The 14,610-nt window shown below is 41.7% G+C and overlaps 1 protein-coding gene and 1 non-coding gene across 4 annotated transcripts in view; both read right to left on the bottom strand.

Moving 5' to 3' along the window:
• Window positions 1-7,709: 7,709 nt before the first annotated feature.
• Window positions 7,710-7,839, bottom strand: LOC123619281 (small Cajal body-specific RNA 8). The gene has a single exon (XR_006727842.1).
• Window positions 7,840-8,835: 996 nt separating this feature from the next.
• The window catches only part of ZNHIT6 (zinc finger HIT-type containing 6), a 49,783-nt gene continuing 44,008 nt past the window's right edge, over window positions 8,836-14,610 (bottom strand). Inside the window, exons 9-11 of one of the 3 annotated variants that reach the window (XM_074376096.1) lie at window positions 12,871-12,995; window positions 12,674-12,751; window positions 8,836-9,021 (exon numbers count right to left, since the gene is read on the bottom strand). In XM_074376096.1, the coding sequence (XP_074232197.1) occupies window positions 12,702-12,751; window positions 12,871-12,995 (175 nt within the window). In that variant the 3' untranslated portion in view covers window positions 8,836-9,021; window positions 12,674-12,701. Of the gene's footprint in view, window positions 9,022-11,337; window positions 11,438-12,673; window positions 12,752-12,870; window positions 12,996-14,610 lie in introns of all 3 variants that reach the window. The other 2 variants (XM_045522932.2, XM_010963312.3) reach the window with 2 other exon arrangements.

Here is a 14,610-nt window from a genome sequence, read left to right as displayed (position 1 = left end):
GCTTCAAAGTAAACCTCTCTTTCTTGTAAAATTTACAAAGGCTTCAACTTGTAACCAGCACATTCCTACAACCTGAACTTTCTGTCCAAATCCCTTAATGCTGCAGCCCAGGGGGACATCTGGGCTGAAGGCCCCGACATACATCAGACAACAGAATAACCCATGTTACAATATCACAAAACGAGAAGTGCCAGTGACCAACTGAGTTAAAGAGCATTGTCCACCGGTGCCCGTTAATCCTCCTCCTTGATAGGAAGACACACAAGTTTTAGTTAGGCCCATTCCCAGCCAGAATAAAGACGTGTTCCCCTGCCCCTGTGAGCAGGTGTGGTCACACGGCCAAGTTCTGCACATGGGACATTAATAGAAGTGCTGTGTGCAATTTCCAGAAAATGTCCTTAAAGGGCCAGTTAAGATTAGGTTTCCTTTTACAGACCAGCCTAATCCTTACATATACTCTAGCCGAGGATATAGAGGTTTGTTTGCCTATTCAGCCAATTCCACAATCCAGGGGCTGTTCCTTGCCACACTTCATTTCCTAGTATCAGATTCTGACCCAGTTGACAGAAAATCTAACTTACACAAACTTGATTAAGGGGGAAAAAAAAAAGAATGTATTGGCTAATGTAACCGAACACTCCACAGGGACAGAAGGGCTTGGCTTAATCTAAACCCAATCAGCTTCCTCAGTTGTCAGCAGTCTCAGGCTGGCTCCCCTTACGGTAGCAAAAGAGGCCAACTCGCTTTTAACCTCACATCTTTACAGCAGGGGAGGGTCTACCTGCTTGTTCTGCAGGGCCCTCAGATTGCACCAGTTTCGGTCACCAGCACAGATGGGAACCAAACACGAGATCACATGAATGGGATACTCTGATCTGTTTAGGCTAATGAAAACCCACCCAGGGGCAAGGCTTGGGCGTAACCCCATCCAAACCAGATGGCTGTGGACAGGAAGGAGCTGGTAGTTTCCCAAAGGGATTCAAGGTACGCTTGGAAGAAGAGGGGTACTTGTGGAGCAGCAGACAACAGACTTCTACCACACCCTCTAATGCAACTTATACTTGCGCCGTCACTTGACCTAAGCTTTACAGATTCATTACTGCCCTTTGCAGAAATACTAAATAGGCCTATAAGAGATTACAGAATATTATAAAGTACTTTTGGGTGGACTAACTTATAGGGTTTCAAATAAAGTACTTTTTGATGGGCTAAGAAATGACCGACTTTCCCTCTCACTCCTGAGGGGCATACACATTTGGTAGGTGCAAGGAGGGTTTGAGTGCCTTGGAAAAAAAAATCGAACCAAATCTCACCACCATTCTGCTTGGTGCTTAGGAAAGTGAGAACAGAACACCTGGCCACGCTCTCCCTTTGACTGTCCACACACAGGTCAGCCGCAAACAGTAGCTCCCTTCTTACCAAGGCGCATGAGTTCATTACCTGGAAGCCTGGAGGCCCGCTCGCGCTGGGCTTTCCTGGCCACCTCAAGCTTTCCATTTCCAATGCTTAGAAGTTTTGTTTGTGAGGGTCCAAATGTGGCAGAAAACTATTTACCGGCTTCTAAGCTCGCGCGGAGGCCGGGGGGCTTGGCTCAACAAGTGACCAGCCTTTCCAGGGAGAGATCTGAAGCAGGGAGTTTGAAAAAACACCTTCCAATCTGTCAGGAACATGGAAAAAGTTGCTGTCTCTTCTACATTGGCGGGGGGTCCAAAGCCAGCATCACACAGCTGGTTAACCAACTGCAAAACACAGAGACCAGACTCCACTGCTTTCCTTTTAGGAACACAGAGCATCAGTCAGGAGTAGGACCACAGGGCTCTAGGAAAACAAGAAGTTATTGGGCTTTCGGGACTGCCTGTGACCACAGATTCATACCATATGGACTTAGACTAGAATCAACTGTTCAAGGAGCCAAAAGAAATCATGATACCAGGAGATGATGTGTGACAATCTTTTCTCTCAGTAAAAACAACCTGAAGTGCTCAGCAGAGATCTGGGAGAAGGAAAGCTTTTCTGAAATAAAAACTGAAACTAATTTGATAGGCCTTGCATCGCCTGAACGAGGGAAACAGGAAATTTCCCTTTTTTTTAAAAATCATGGGGCTTAGTTTTCCTTCTCCTTGGTTATATAGTTCAGAGCATAAACACTTGCTTCCATGAATCGAAGAAATGAAGACTCACATCTCACTGTTTACAACGTCTGTCTTTTCATGGGTTTCCTCCAGTCATCCCATTTCCACCTTTGAGGCCATTCCCAAGACTTCTAACAGGTCCTGAAATTATGCTTCCTCTCCTCTGTTGTCTTAGCTCCCCCGAGCCCGACCTCCGAGCCTGTCCTGCTGTCCTGTCCAGAGGGGATGCCCAGCAGCTCTCAGCTGGACTCACCAGTGTGCCAAGCACACACAGCTCAATGTAAGGTCAACTCTACAGTCACTAACAGCTGTCTCTGCGTCCTCATGTCCTTCCCACATGGGCCCCCTTCACCGCGTGGTCCCGGACAGCCACGTTCCCTGAGGTCTGCTGCAGCAGCGTTGAGCAGTGCTCAGGTCAGCGGTGCACAGTTCATAATGGACAATGAAACTGACTTGACACTAACATCTTGGAATATACTAAAAGAAACTGGCATTGGCATTAACAACTGGTTTCAAACTAACTGAAGTGATTGAAATTTTTATGCCCAAACCAGCAAAATATGTGAGTAACATGGATGAAAGACTCAAGACAGGAACTAAACATGCTAGAAGAAACTGTCCAGCAGAGAACAGAGAAACCTCCAAGAAAAGCAGTTTCACAAGCTATGAAGAAACGGCCCTACTATTTCAAAAAATTAAGTAGCCTATTAAAATAATTATCCATTTTTAAGTAGCAGTAAACTCTAGCATCCTCTCCAAGTCATTATGAAACATGGGTGACTTCAGGAGGACCTGATGACCTGGGCAGAGTCGCTGAGGAAGCCAGCTCACCTAATGGTTAGGGACGTCTCCTCTGAAGGCCAGCTTGCCTTGGTTTAAGTCCTGGCTTACCTACAGAAAACCAGAATGATGGTATTGTACTTAACCGACTCTAGAACTTCCATTTTAACATCCTTGAACTCTTCAGGGCCTTTAAAAAGGCTGTTGGCCAGACCACAGTAAAGACGTTCTTGTCATTGCTCATGTATGTGTGGACTTGGCGGTGGTTTCTGGTGGAATGAATGGATATCGGCAACCCATCAGTACTTCATTCCACAGACCGTTGTGCTAGTAATTGTCAACCGAAACCCTTCTATTAACACTTGATCCAGAAAACACCAGCATCAGAACTTGCAAAATCGGCGTCAGCGACTTTGAAGCAAACTGCAGAGACGGGTGGAGTGCTTCATTAATATCTGCTGTGGGGGAAGGGAGGGGTAGTGCAGGGGTAGAGAGCGTGCTTAGCATGCACAAGGTCCTGGGTTCAATCCCCAGTGCCTCTGCTGAAAAATAAGTAAATAAATAAAAATCAGTAAACCTAATTACCACTTCCCTAACTAAAAGAAAGTGCTTTAAAAAAAAAAGAATTGCTGCATTGTGAGGTCTGAGCCATGAACATCAGGCTATGACGTTTTAGGACTGCCTTACCCAGTTCATTTCACTTGTTTAAAATATAAGCACAGAATGCTTATATAAATAAAAATTTGTCTCAATACATCACATCAATTCTACTTTTTTCATGTTTTAACATCTCAAGTCAGGATATGTCATACAATTAATGTTTTTCATTCTTGGTGGTATACAAAGTGCTGTCTTACAACTGATGGAGTCTTAGAGTTGTTGAAGTAAAATGCCTAAAAGAAGGGCTCAAGTATTCTAAATTGAGTTTTTAAAAAAATCACTGTTATAATTTAATCGTCAGCATTTTTCCTTAGTTTACATGAAATGGTACATGTTGCAACTAATGACGTTACACTCAGTGAAACGCGGCAGTACCTACTTCACAGGGCTGTGAGGATTCAGTGATGAACAGTTTCAACGTGCTTAGCGTGGTGCCTAGCTCATGCTAAGCTCTAAGTTTTTAGCTATGAACATTAGCCTATCAGTCGGGGGCTTTGCGGTAGATTGAGAAATCAATCTATAAGAAAGCCTTAAATTCTTTTTTTAACCTGGAAAGCGTCCCTACTTCTGCTGCCTTATTTCAATAGCTAGTCTTTATTGAGGGCTTACTTTAGGCCAGGAAAGGTGCTTGGTACTGTGACGCAATTATCAGCCACAGATTTGGCCTTTACGACTGGTTAATACCGAGAATTTTATAAACAGTTACGTAAACAGGAAGGAAGATAATACCAGAGGGATTAAGAGAAGGAAAATATATCCAAGGTCCATCATTCACCATGTAACAGTCTGACCTAAGGATAACTTTATCCTCTATGTGCCTTGGTTTTCTCATCTGTAGAATGGATTTGCAGTAAACCCCATCAATGATAACGTGTCTGTAATAACGTGAATCAGCTCCATTCTGCACCTAGCATGTGAGGTCAAACCCTGAACTCGCGGTCGAGGTGAGGAACGTGGAAGTGGAGGGTGGGGGCGAGGAAGCGGCAGACTGCCTCAGGAGCTGGGGAGGCAGAGGGCGTGTTGATCAAAGAAGGCCGATGAGATGGGCGCCAACTGCCTGGGAGATTCCTGGACTCACTCTGTTTCCGTAGAAGTGTAAGTTGGACATGGTTCTGACTCAGAGAGGTCCCCATAGATATTTTAACCTGTGTGGATACCTGCCGCCATGTGCCCAACCACAGGATGGATTTGGGGCCCTGCAGTCAGACGCAAGGAACTCCTGGACCGCTGCGGGTGCAGGCTCTCTGTCATGTTTCAGCCTGCAGCAATGCAGCCTGCTTCCTGTTGTTGAGTTCTTGGTACCCCATTTACTGCAGGACTTTATTGTGGCATCTCTTTCACTGGATTGTTGTGAGAAACCTTAAATGAGTTGACGTACTTAAAGTGCCCGGGATAGTGCTTGGGATTCAGTAAGCTATTAATACCTATTAGTTACCGCTCTTATTATCAAAGTGATATCAAAAACACTCAACAACCAGTACGGCATGAGCACCAGCCAATCAGGAGACACACGCAGTGTGAACATAACTGAGCAATGACTGCTCAGGCTGGGTCTCAAAGAGGTAGAATCCGCTCGTGTGGAAGAACAAGGAGAAAGGCACTTCAGGGGGAGGAAGTCTGGGATGTGTATATGGTAACCTTTGTGTTGCTTTATGAGACTGAAGCAAAGAGTGGAGATGAAAGAAAGATGGCTGTAAAACTAGGCTGGGGCCAGGTCATGAAGAGCAAGGGTCTGGAACTTGCTTCACTGAGAAAATAAAACTGGCAGTAGCAGAGCTGTGTAGTAGCTCATTAAAGACTTAAAGATGCATTTGGTTATGAGGTTCAAAATGAGCGCAGTCTACCACTCTCCAATGTGGAAAATGTTTACACTTTTGCTCACTTTAAAGAACATATGCACACGTACTCCAGACAGCTTTCACTGACCAAAGTTGAAAGAAAATACTTTGAAGTACGGATCCCCAGAGGTTTATTTAAGGGCCTATTTTTATTTAAGTAGTCTTCATTTTTTGAAGTATTATCCTCCAGTATAAGTCTAATTTTAAAATCAGTATTTCTCAAATGTTGATAAAATCAGACATCTACAAAGCCCTGATGGAAACAGACTGGTGCTACGGGCATCTGATCAACCCAGCAGCAACATGTCAAACACAAATGGGAAGAAAGGGAAAAAAAAAAAAAAAAGCCCGTAATGGCAACTCAAAGCAGCAGAGGCATCAAGTATGAACTAAAATCGCTAGTTAAAGCCAATGAAGTTTACAGGTTAACTCTGAATTTCACTCCTTACGCTACCTCATATTGGAAACCTCTTGCTAGTTAAATTCAAGTAAGCGTGTGGTGGACGCTGTTCCTTTTATATTCTCAGGAACCACCTTCCCTCTCCCGCTCCCTACACCCTTCCCTTTTCTGACAATTTGCCCTTCCTTTGGGGGAACTCATCAGCTCAGGAATGGAATGTGATTTAATCTGGACAAAATAAAAGTTCTTACCCCAAATTTTACACAGCCTGCTGCCATACTGTGGTTGTGATGATGTAAGCTCAAACTGTCAACAGCTGTCACCTCACATCCTAACCTCACTGCCTCTAACTCCGAGTGCATTTCCAAAGAGAAAGTCTGGCTGGAAGAGAAAACCAATCCAGGGGGGAAAACATCAAGGCCAAATGTGGGAGATAGAAAGATGGCTTCTTGGGTTGTTTGGACCCTATCATGCCCGGACTCCGCTGTCTATGAGCCAATAAACTGCCCTGCATTCAGACACTCCTGTGAGCTGTTTCTGTTACTTGCAGTTGAAGGACAATTGGTTAATAACCAAAAGTATGCTGTATCTACCTGAAACCAAACACATTTTAATATAGTAATTTATGACTAAATAAAAGCCTCAGTATCTTTACTTAAAATTTAATGAGTAATATGTAAAATCAGGTACAACATATTGTATATGCCAACCAAATTAAACAAAATGTATACAAGAAATGGTTGGCATTACAGTTCTGTGTTTAACAGTTTGCTATGTCTTGAAACCTGAATCCCATCACTTGCTACAGGAAAACAAACTGGCTCAATTATACTTAGGAATCTTAAATATTATAGTAACTCTCTTTAATTCATATTTATAAGATGAACACAGGTGTAAGATTTATTTACTGTAAATTTATGGCTATTAATCTCACATGTAATAATGAACAATTATGAAAGGCCCACTGTCCCTTTGAAATCATTGTTTAAAAGACAAAGAAGGCCAGGTGGAGCTTTTCTCCCTCTCAGATGTGGTTCATGAACAAAATGCAGGATGTTGAACTTGATGTGGGTCAGGAAATTTATTTATTCATCAGAATTTGTAAGGAATCGAAAATGGTGAGGGCCTCTGGAAACACACACACACACACACAAACTGGGTTTTCATACTAAACTTCTAGGGCTCTCAGTGAACTATTCCAGTTTCACCCCCTCCAAGCAGTTGACATGGTTATTCACTAAAACACATGTTTAATGTAAATCCTGTGGGAATAAATGTGCATATTAATCAAATGAGCTGATAGTTACATTACGGGAACTGTGCTAGTTAAATTCCTTCCTATGAAACAGCCTGTAATTCAAAGTCTAACAGAATTCTAGACAATAGAGATCAAAGATGCATTAGACTGTGTAGGGTTTTTTTTTTCCTTTCTTTTCCCTCCTGGGTAGGGGGAAAGTACAGGACAAATTCTTTGGGTTTTGTCCAGTTTTCGATTTAAATTCTAGAGGGGATGGAACTCAACACTCTTCTTGGAAATAAGACTACATCATAACAGACTTCACTGTCGGGAAACTGCTCTCCACCCTGACGTTCAGATCGCATGTCCTTTTTGTGCACTTTATCCCACTCTTCCCAATAACAGGTTTTTGACACATTTGATTCAATTCATTCTATTTCTTGTCTGTCTCAAGAAGACAAATTTCACTTTTTGTTTAAGTATGAATCTCTTTAAATCCCATTTAGTTGTCTCTGCAGTAAGTGTGAAAAATGTAATTCTACACACAGTTTTTACTATATGAGAAGATTCCAGAAGCTGCTTTAGAAAGTACATATATTTCTCAAGTGGTAAGACCTAACTGTCTATGAGTTACATTTCTACTATTACCTTTTTTTTTTTTAAACTGTCTGCACGTATCTGCCCATTAAAGATTTAACTGCGTTAGTCTTGGTCATCAAAGGCAGTTTATCCTAGGGAGGTACAGGGACAATCAGAGCAGTCCTTCAGCCCAGTCTGTGTACCAAGCTCCCAAACACCCTCACTCTTACTTTTGTACCCAGGATCTCCGGGGCATCCTTGGCTTTGCATGCTCCTCTCCAGTGTCTACCCCAAATTACATTTACCTGTGTTTTTTCATATTTCCAATTGTTCCAAATCTCTTTAATTAATACCTCTGGTTTCCTTTTGGTCTAAAACTTATTCTAACTGTAAACTAAAAATGAATTTCATTAATGTCCAATTTTATTATTGTTTTCTTAGCCATTAAGTACACAGATGCAATACAGATGTAATCATCTTTTAATCATTTAGAGTCATATTGCAATTTTATAATTGTATAAATTCCAATGAAACTAGGAAACGTTAATCTGTGAGATCATAATGCACACAGAGCTGCCATAAGGTATAAATTAAGCCATGTTTATACATAAATACACATACACATTCCAATGCCACTTTGAGGAGTTCCGAGTGTTTTCTCTGTAGTTATTGCTAGACGTTCCAAAACACAGCAGAAAACGGCTCCTCACGACGCCCCTGTGTGGTGACGGCAAGAGCGGAGCAGGAATGGGATGAAAGGCGCAGAACTCACGGTAAGACACAGCTCACCGTGTGGACAAGTGGAGTCAAATCTGTGAGCCCTGACGGTTCCAACAACACTGCCGAGTCACACTGATCTTCTGAAGTGAATATAAGAAATGGTGGTTCATAGTATTTAGACAACCCTTTACACAGGACATCGTACTGGGTGCTACCCAAGTGAAAAAGACCCATTTCAAGTCGTCTCAATAAATCCCAGAGGCAAGAATGGGCAACGCAGGGGTCAGCCCCCCTGTGGCTGGAGGGCGTGCCCACGGCCTGTCTGTCCGGGGGGCTCCGCAGCAGGGAATGCTGACTTTGTGGCTGACACAGGTTATGCCTGGGTTTGGTCCTGCATCTAACCAACAAATTAAAAAAGTTTTCCGCCTACAGCATGAAGCGTATTAAAGCCCAAGCCTGACAAGTGAATTCAAGAGGCTAGAAAACAGATTGAAAAATCTTTTCGCATTGTTTAATTACTTTTCAGAGAAACAAAAAATTCCATCCACCAAGTGACAACACCCTCACATCATCAATACGGCTGGTCCTCCAAAAGTGTCTGGGAATTTCCACGGTCTTGCTCCAAAAGAAGTGCTCAGTTTTCGCTGCCTGTGTTCTTAGCAGATTCACTTTTCACTGAAAAAAATAAGTAAATATACAGTCAAGTGTTTATACTGTTCCTGTTTGGCCTGTTCTGTTTTCCCCTCTTCTCTGCTCCCCTCTGATACATACCAGCAGCACTGCTCACGGGGACAGAAAACCATGTCATGTCCCAGGCAGCTGGGATATACGACTCCGGCCACAATAAATAGAGAAATGATGTCTGAAAGTGGCAATTATGTTTTGTGAGGTAACATCCTTCCTGACTCTGTGGAAGGCTGGGGAATGGTCACTTCACAGTGCGGTCAGGATCCGATACTTGCACCGCTATTATCACACAGGCTGGCCAAGTGCGGGTTGGAGTAACTTTTTCCATGATTTTTTTAAAACTTAAAATTGAGGGTCAGTATATGTTGAGTGCATGTGGGCTGACAGAAGGCTAGCTCATCGCCATCTCCTTCCTTTCACGGGAAAGAAGAGTCAGAGCAGAAATGGAGCTCCTTTGACACGTTGATCGCCACATCACCCAAATCTGGGTGACAGCTGTGTCTCCTCAGGGGCACCCCCTCCACAGTGGGCGAGCAACGTGACAGGGGAGCTCTGTCGAGACTGCAAGCACGCAAGACGGCGGTTCACTCACTGAACTGAGAGCTCCCTGAGGACAGGCCCTGGGCCTTTCTTCCGTGTACCTGTCCCCCTAGTCTAGCACATGTGCTCAACCAATATAATGCAAAGATCCTCTAACTTTTAAGTTTTTTTTCCCCCTCCAATTTGCAAAATGGGAACCAGAGGAACTTCTCTATTTATTTCATTGACTAGTGATGCTACAAGGTAGTAACACAAAAAACACTTTGAAAAATGGTATGGTTAGAATACAGGTTAATTTGCTTGAGGTTTATAGCCCTTTATCTCCGTTGTGTAGATAAGGAAACTAAAGCTGAGAGGCACAGTGAATGCCAAGGCCTCAGCTAGTAAGAGCTGATGTGAGAACCACAGACCGGGACTCTGCTTCGTACTCACCGAGTCCTTCTCATGAGTGAGGCTCCCAACAGATCCCATCCAAGACACCGTCCTCACCCCTGTGGAATTCCCTAAACTCTAGCAGAGCCCTTCAAGGGTCTCCAGGACATCACAGGGTCGTTGTTTTCTCTGCTGGCTTTCTCGGCGCTGAAACCATTACAGAACCTATTGCATCGTAAAGTCTACACGTGTGTTCCTGTGACTGAACTCTACCCCCATCTCACCGCCACACACACACACACACACACACACACACACAAAGGAAGAAAAAGAGGGAGGAGGAATGAGGGTGGGAAGGAGAATGAATGAAAGGATTTACTGGCCCAACAAGAGGCTGATGTACGAGTGGCTGCTATGACAGTATTTTCACTAATTCAAGTAATCAGGGTTGGGTTAGACTCCTTAAAAGGCAGAGGCATGTTCTAATTTTGAGCTATGTTAGAATAACAGAGACATGTATTTTGCCGACCTTACAGAATTAACGGGCCTTGTGCTCCACGGCACTGCAGTTTTGGGGAACACCCCTTCCTTTCTTTGCTTACTGAAGTTGCCCAGTTTTCTTTTCATGGAGCTCCATACCTTTTTCCTTAGACTGAAATGCAGCACGCTGTATCGTGTCATTAGATCTACCAGCTAGCTCTGGCAAACAAGGGCCCGTGAAACGAGTCAGGTGCTCTGAGCACTTCCCACTGCACTGACACAGGGTGGGCGATCCGCACTCGACCCCTCCAGTCTGGTGGGCTACCTCGCTGCCTACCCTTTTTCAGTCAACCTTTTTCATTCCGTACAAATCAAAAAGCAAGCAAGCAAACAAAACTTGTCTACTGCCCATCAACATAGGCAGACTTTTGAAAACATAAACTATGGCCATCTATGATCGTAACAAACATTGTAACAATCACCAAGTGTGCAGACAACTGAATCCCAGCCCAAAAACACATTTTCCCCGGACTGGAAGAGAGACACCTTCGCTATGAATTCAAGATCAAAATCCAACTTTCTTGCCTCCGGAGAGAGAATTTCAAGGCTTTCCAAAGAAAATGCCCTGCTCTTGTATAACCCCCCTCCCGTATTAAGGGGCCGCCCTGCAGAACGTCCAGTGTTGTGGGAACGTACGAAGAAGAGGGCACCTTGAAGGGCTCACGCACACACACGCACCTGCAGGAAGACCTGGCATTATTTTTAAAGTGTGTGTATTTATGATGTGACAACACTGATAAGGTCCTTTAACTCCTTCTAGATCCGCCTTGGTTCTTTGCAGCTCTAAACGACCCTCCATACTGAGAGCACGGGTCACTTGCGCTTCCTGTAAGTCCAATGTCATATACCCACCAAAAAACAGCAAATTTTACTTCAGAGGCTTCCAAGTACACTACAAAAGTAGCCTTCTCTTTCTGCTCCGTGACAGGAAGACTCACTGCAATGTGCATTCCTAAACAAGGTGAAAAAGAGGAGCTGTGTGTGCTGTGTTTATTTACACAGACAATGTTTGCTCTGGCTAGGAACCCACATTACTAAACAACTTTCCCTGAAACCAACATTTAGAGAGAGAGAGAGCGCTATGTGAATTATATTAAGGAAAAAGTAAGGTTTTACACAGCTTAAAAAAAAGTGAAACGGGTCATTTAGAACTGAAATTTCTAATTTAATTTAAGAAAATAAAACTGGATATTCTCAAATTGTACAAGATACAAAGTCAAGAATTAACCTAAAGATTTAGAGACCCACAATTGATTATTAAGTTTCACGCTTGCCAATTAAAAATCTAGTTTCAAGCTGTGGCACTGATGACATTTTGGCTACTTTGAAAAAAGATTTCTCCCATTAACTTCCACAAAGATAAAAAAAACCACCATATACACACACGAAGAAGACCCTTACAACAAAGGTTACTGCCTATTACAGTCTGTAATGTTGGTGTAACAATAAAAGCTGAACCACATTTCAAATAATGTTATTTAAAAAACAGAATTCAATCCAATCCAAGGATTCTGTGATTCTCTGGAGTTCGTTACAGTGAAACCTGGCCTGCACCTGTAATTTGCAGCTGAGCACGCCGTCTAATGGTTTTGAGTTACGGTGAGTGAGTGTCCTTCTCTCCCCTTTTAAAAGTAATTTTTTCATTTTATTCCTCTTTTAGAACTTAAATTCAGGAACATAATTAGTTTACTTTAATCAGTAACTGCATATATGGAAAAAGCATTTTATATACTAAACTTTTACAGATGCCATTTCCAGTTTTCATACTTCTTCCATTACTCACCAAAGAGGGAAAAATACCTATTTTTATGGAATCTCTAAAATGCCAAGGCATATAGCCAAGGAAACAAAATCAGAGAAAGTAAGACCAGTGGGTTTAAAAAAAAAAAAAAAAAAAAGGGAGATAAAGGGTCAAGGCCATGGCACTAGCTTATCCTAAACGCAGTCCAAATCTTAAACCCAATGTTCCCTGCAGCATTTCCCTTTCCACAAAGTAGAACACGAAATATGTTTTGTAACCCCTCATTTTTGAAACCTCTGTGGAGTTTTAACTGGGAAGTAAATTTACCCGGTCATGGACAGACTGTTGCTTAAAGGCTATTACCTTAAAAAAAGACAGAAGCACACAAAACTCCTAAAAGGAAAAGTACACATATCCTTTCACAGATAGACATTCAAACTGACTCACTTTGAGTTGATATAAGCTTACGTGCTCTCTAACAGGACAGGAGCAACAGCTCATTCATTTGGTTCCTTACACAATTATCTGCAGTTACAGAGTAAATTCAGTGTGTAAATGCGGCGGGAAAATATATAAAGACAGTCATGTAATTGCTTCAGTCTCAGTAGTTATTCTAAGCATCACAGGAACAAATTTACACTTACCTTGGTGAAGAATTTTCATGTCATTACTGTATTCTTTTAATACCACATGTAATGTTGGGTATTCAATGATCACTTTGTTCTTCAAATTGTCAAGGAGACTTTTGTCAGGATCCAGTTCATAGTATCTTACAGTAAAAAAGCAAAACAAACAAACAAAAATCAGAGTTTTATTCAAAATTACTCATAAAAAAAATGTAAGCCCCTTACATTTAAAAAAATTTTAAATGGTGATGACATTAATTCAGTAGTTATTTCCTTATAACATAGTAAGTTTAGTATAGCTAAGAAGTTCAGGTAAAAGAGCTATTATTATAGAGGTTCTAAGCTAAATCAAAAGCATATCAAATAATTAGACATTAAGAGAGCTCTAGAACATGCCATTCATTTTCATATCAAGTAAGAGATAAAGGCTGACTTTTACATAATATCTGTATTTGACATGTCATGAATTTTTCTTGGATAAAACACTGACTAGCTAAAAATTCAAATTCCTCAAATACATTTAGTTTGAGTCTTAAAAGAAAACCAAACAACTATCCCATGATAACTAATTTCTAGTAACACATGATGGTAAAATAACTGGCTACCAAGTATTTTTATAAAAATTTAACTCTAAATTATAAATACTTTCTGGAAATATATGTTGCCATATAATTAAATTTGGCTTTCCTTTATTTTAAAGTTAAAAAAAAAGAAGTTTGAACTTATGAGTGAAGTAAAAGCACAAAATTTTAAGAATTACAGAGATTATCAGTCATGGTATCGTGACGCAGCCAGTAAATTAGATGCTAATGTTCCTTAAGGTATGAAATTCACAAATCATTACTCTAAAAAAATTGTTTTTGAAGTTTATTTCAAGATGCATTCCCCTAATATCCTCCCTTGCCTGCTTTCTGGGGTAGGAGGAAAGGGGCGGAATTTCAGCTCGCTCACTAGGGAACGTGCTGGCATGTGACTATCATGTCACGACAAAGAGGAGAAAGTTGAGATCACATTCACCAGTATAGTACAGAGGTTCTCCGCCTTTTTTCCCTCCATCTCCCCTGAAGACAGATGATATTCACATGCAAAACACACATCCCAAGGGATTCCCAGTCTGATAGCTGGAACTCCATCCTTTCCCCTTCCGCTCAAGAAAGTGCACTGGAATACCAGTGTTCCAGGAGTGACATCGTCATTGGGATACATTTGAATCTGCTGTAATTTTAAGAGTAAATCATTCAAACTTCAGCATTTCTTAATTAATAACAAATAATTTGCACCATACCTTGCAGCTGACTGAGACATGCAGCACACTTACTAAGAACTCTTGGTGTAGTGATTTCTCTGTGTTCTAATTTTGTTCTAAGTTTGTCCCGTGCAAAAGTTTTCCAATAAGAGAAAATAGAAGTGCTTAACAAATGCAATGCCAAGCCCACTTATAGAAACTGATTTCTTCTTAAGAAGTGGGTGACAAGTGAGAGAACAACTGTGAAACCAAAACTTTGTTTCTATTTGCCTGACCTCACATCCCAGCCCTGGAATTAAATTCTTCATTTTAGACTCATAGAATATTTTTTATGTTGAAAAGAAACTTGAAATGTAAAATACTCAGTTTTTTTCCTAAAGCAGCCACCCTGTGCCCATAGGCCACAGGACACACACATTCTTTTCCCTGTGTAATGTAATACAGATGTGCTTACGACACTTTAACAGTGGTTCTGGCATTCAAGAATTAAATGCTTCACATCTTTTATGCAG

Source organism: Camelus bactrianus, chromosome 13, assembly GCF_048773025.1.
Source record: "Camelus bactrianus isolate YW-2024 breed Bactrian camel chromosome 13, ASM4877302v1, whole genome shotgun sequence".
Taxonomy (NCBI): Eukaryota; Metazoa; Chordata; class Mammalia; order Artiodactyla; family Camelidae; genus Camelus; species Camelus bactrianus.
Note: the sequence above shows the minus strand (reverse complement) of the source record. Positions and strands in the feature narration are given on the sequence as shown.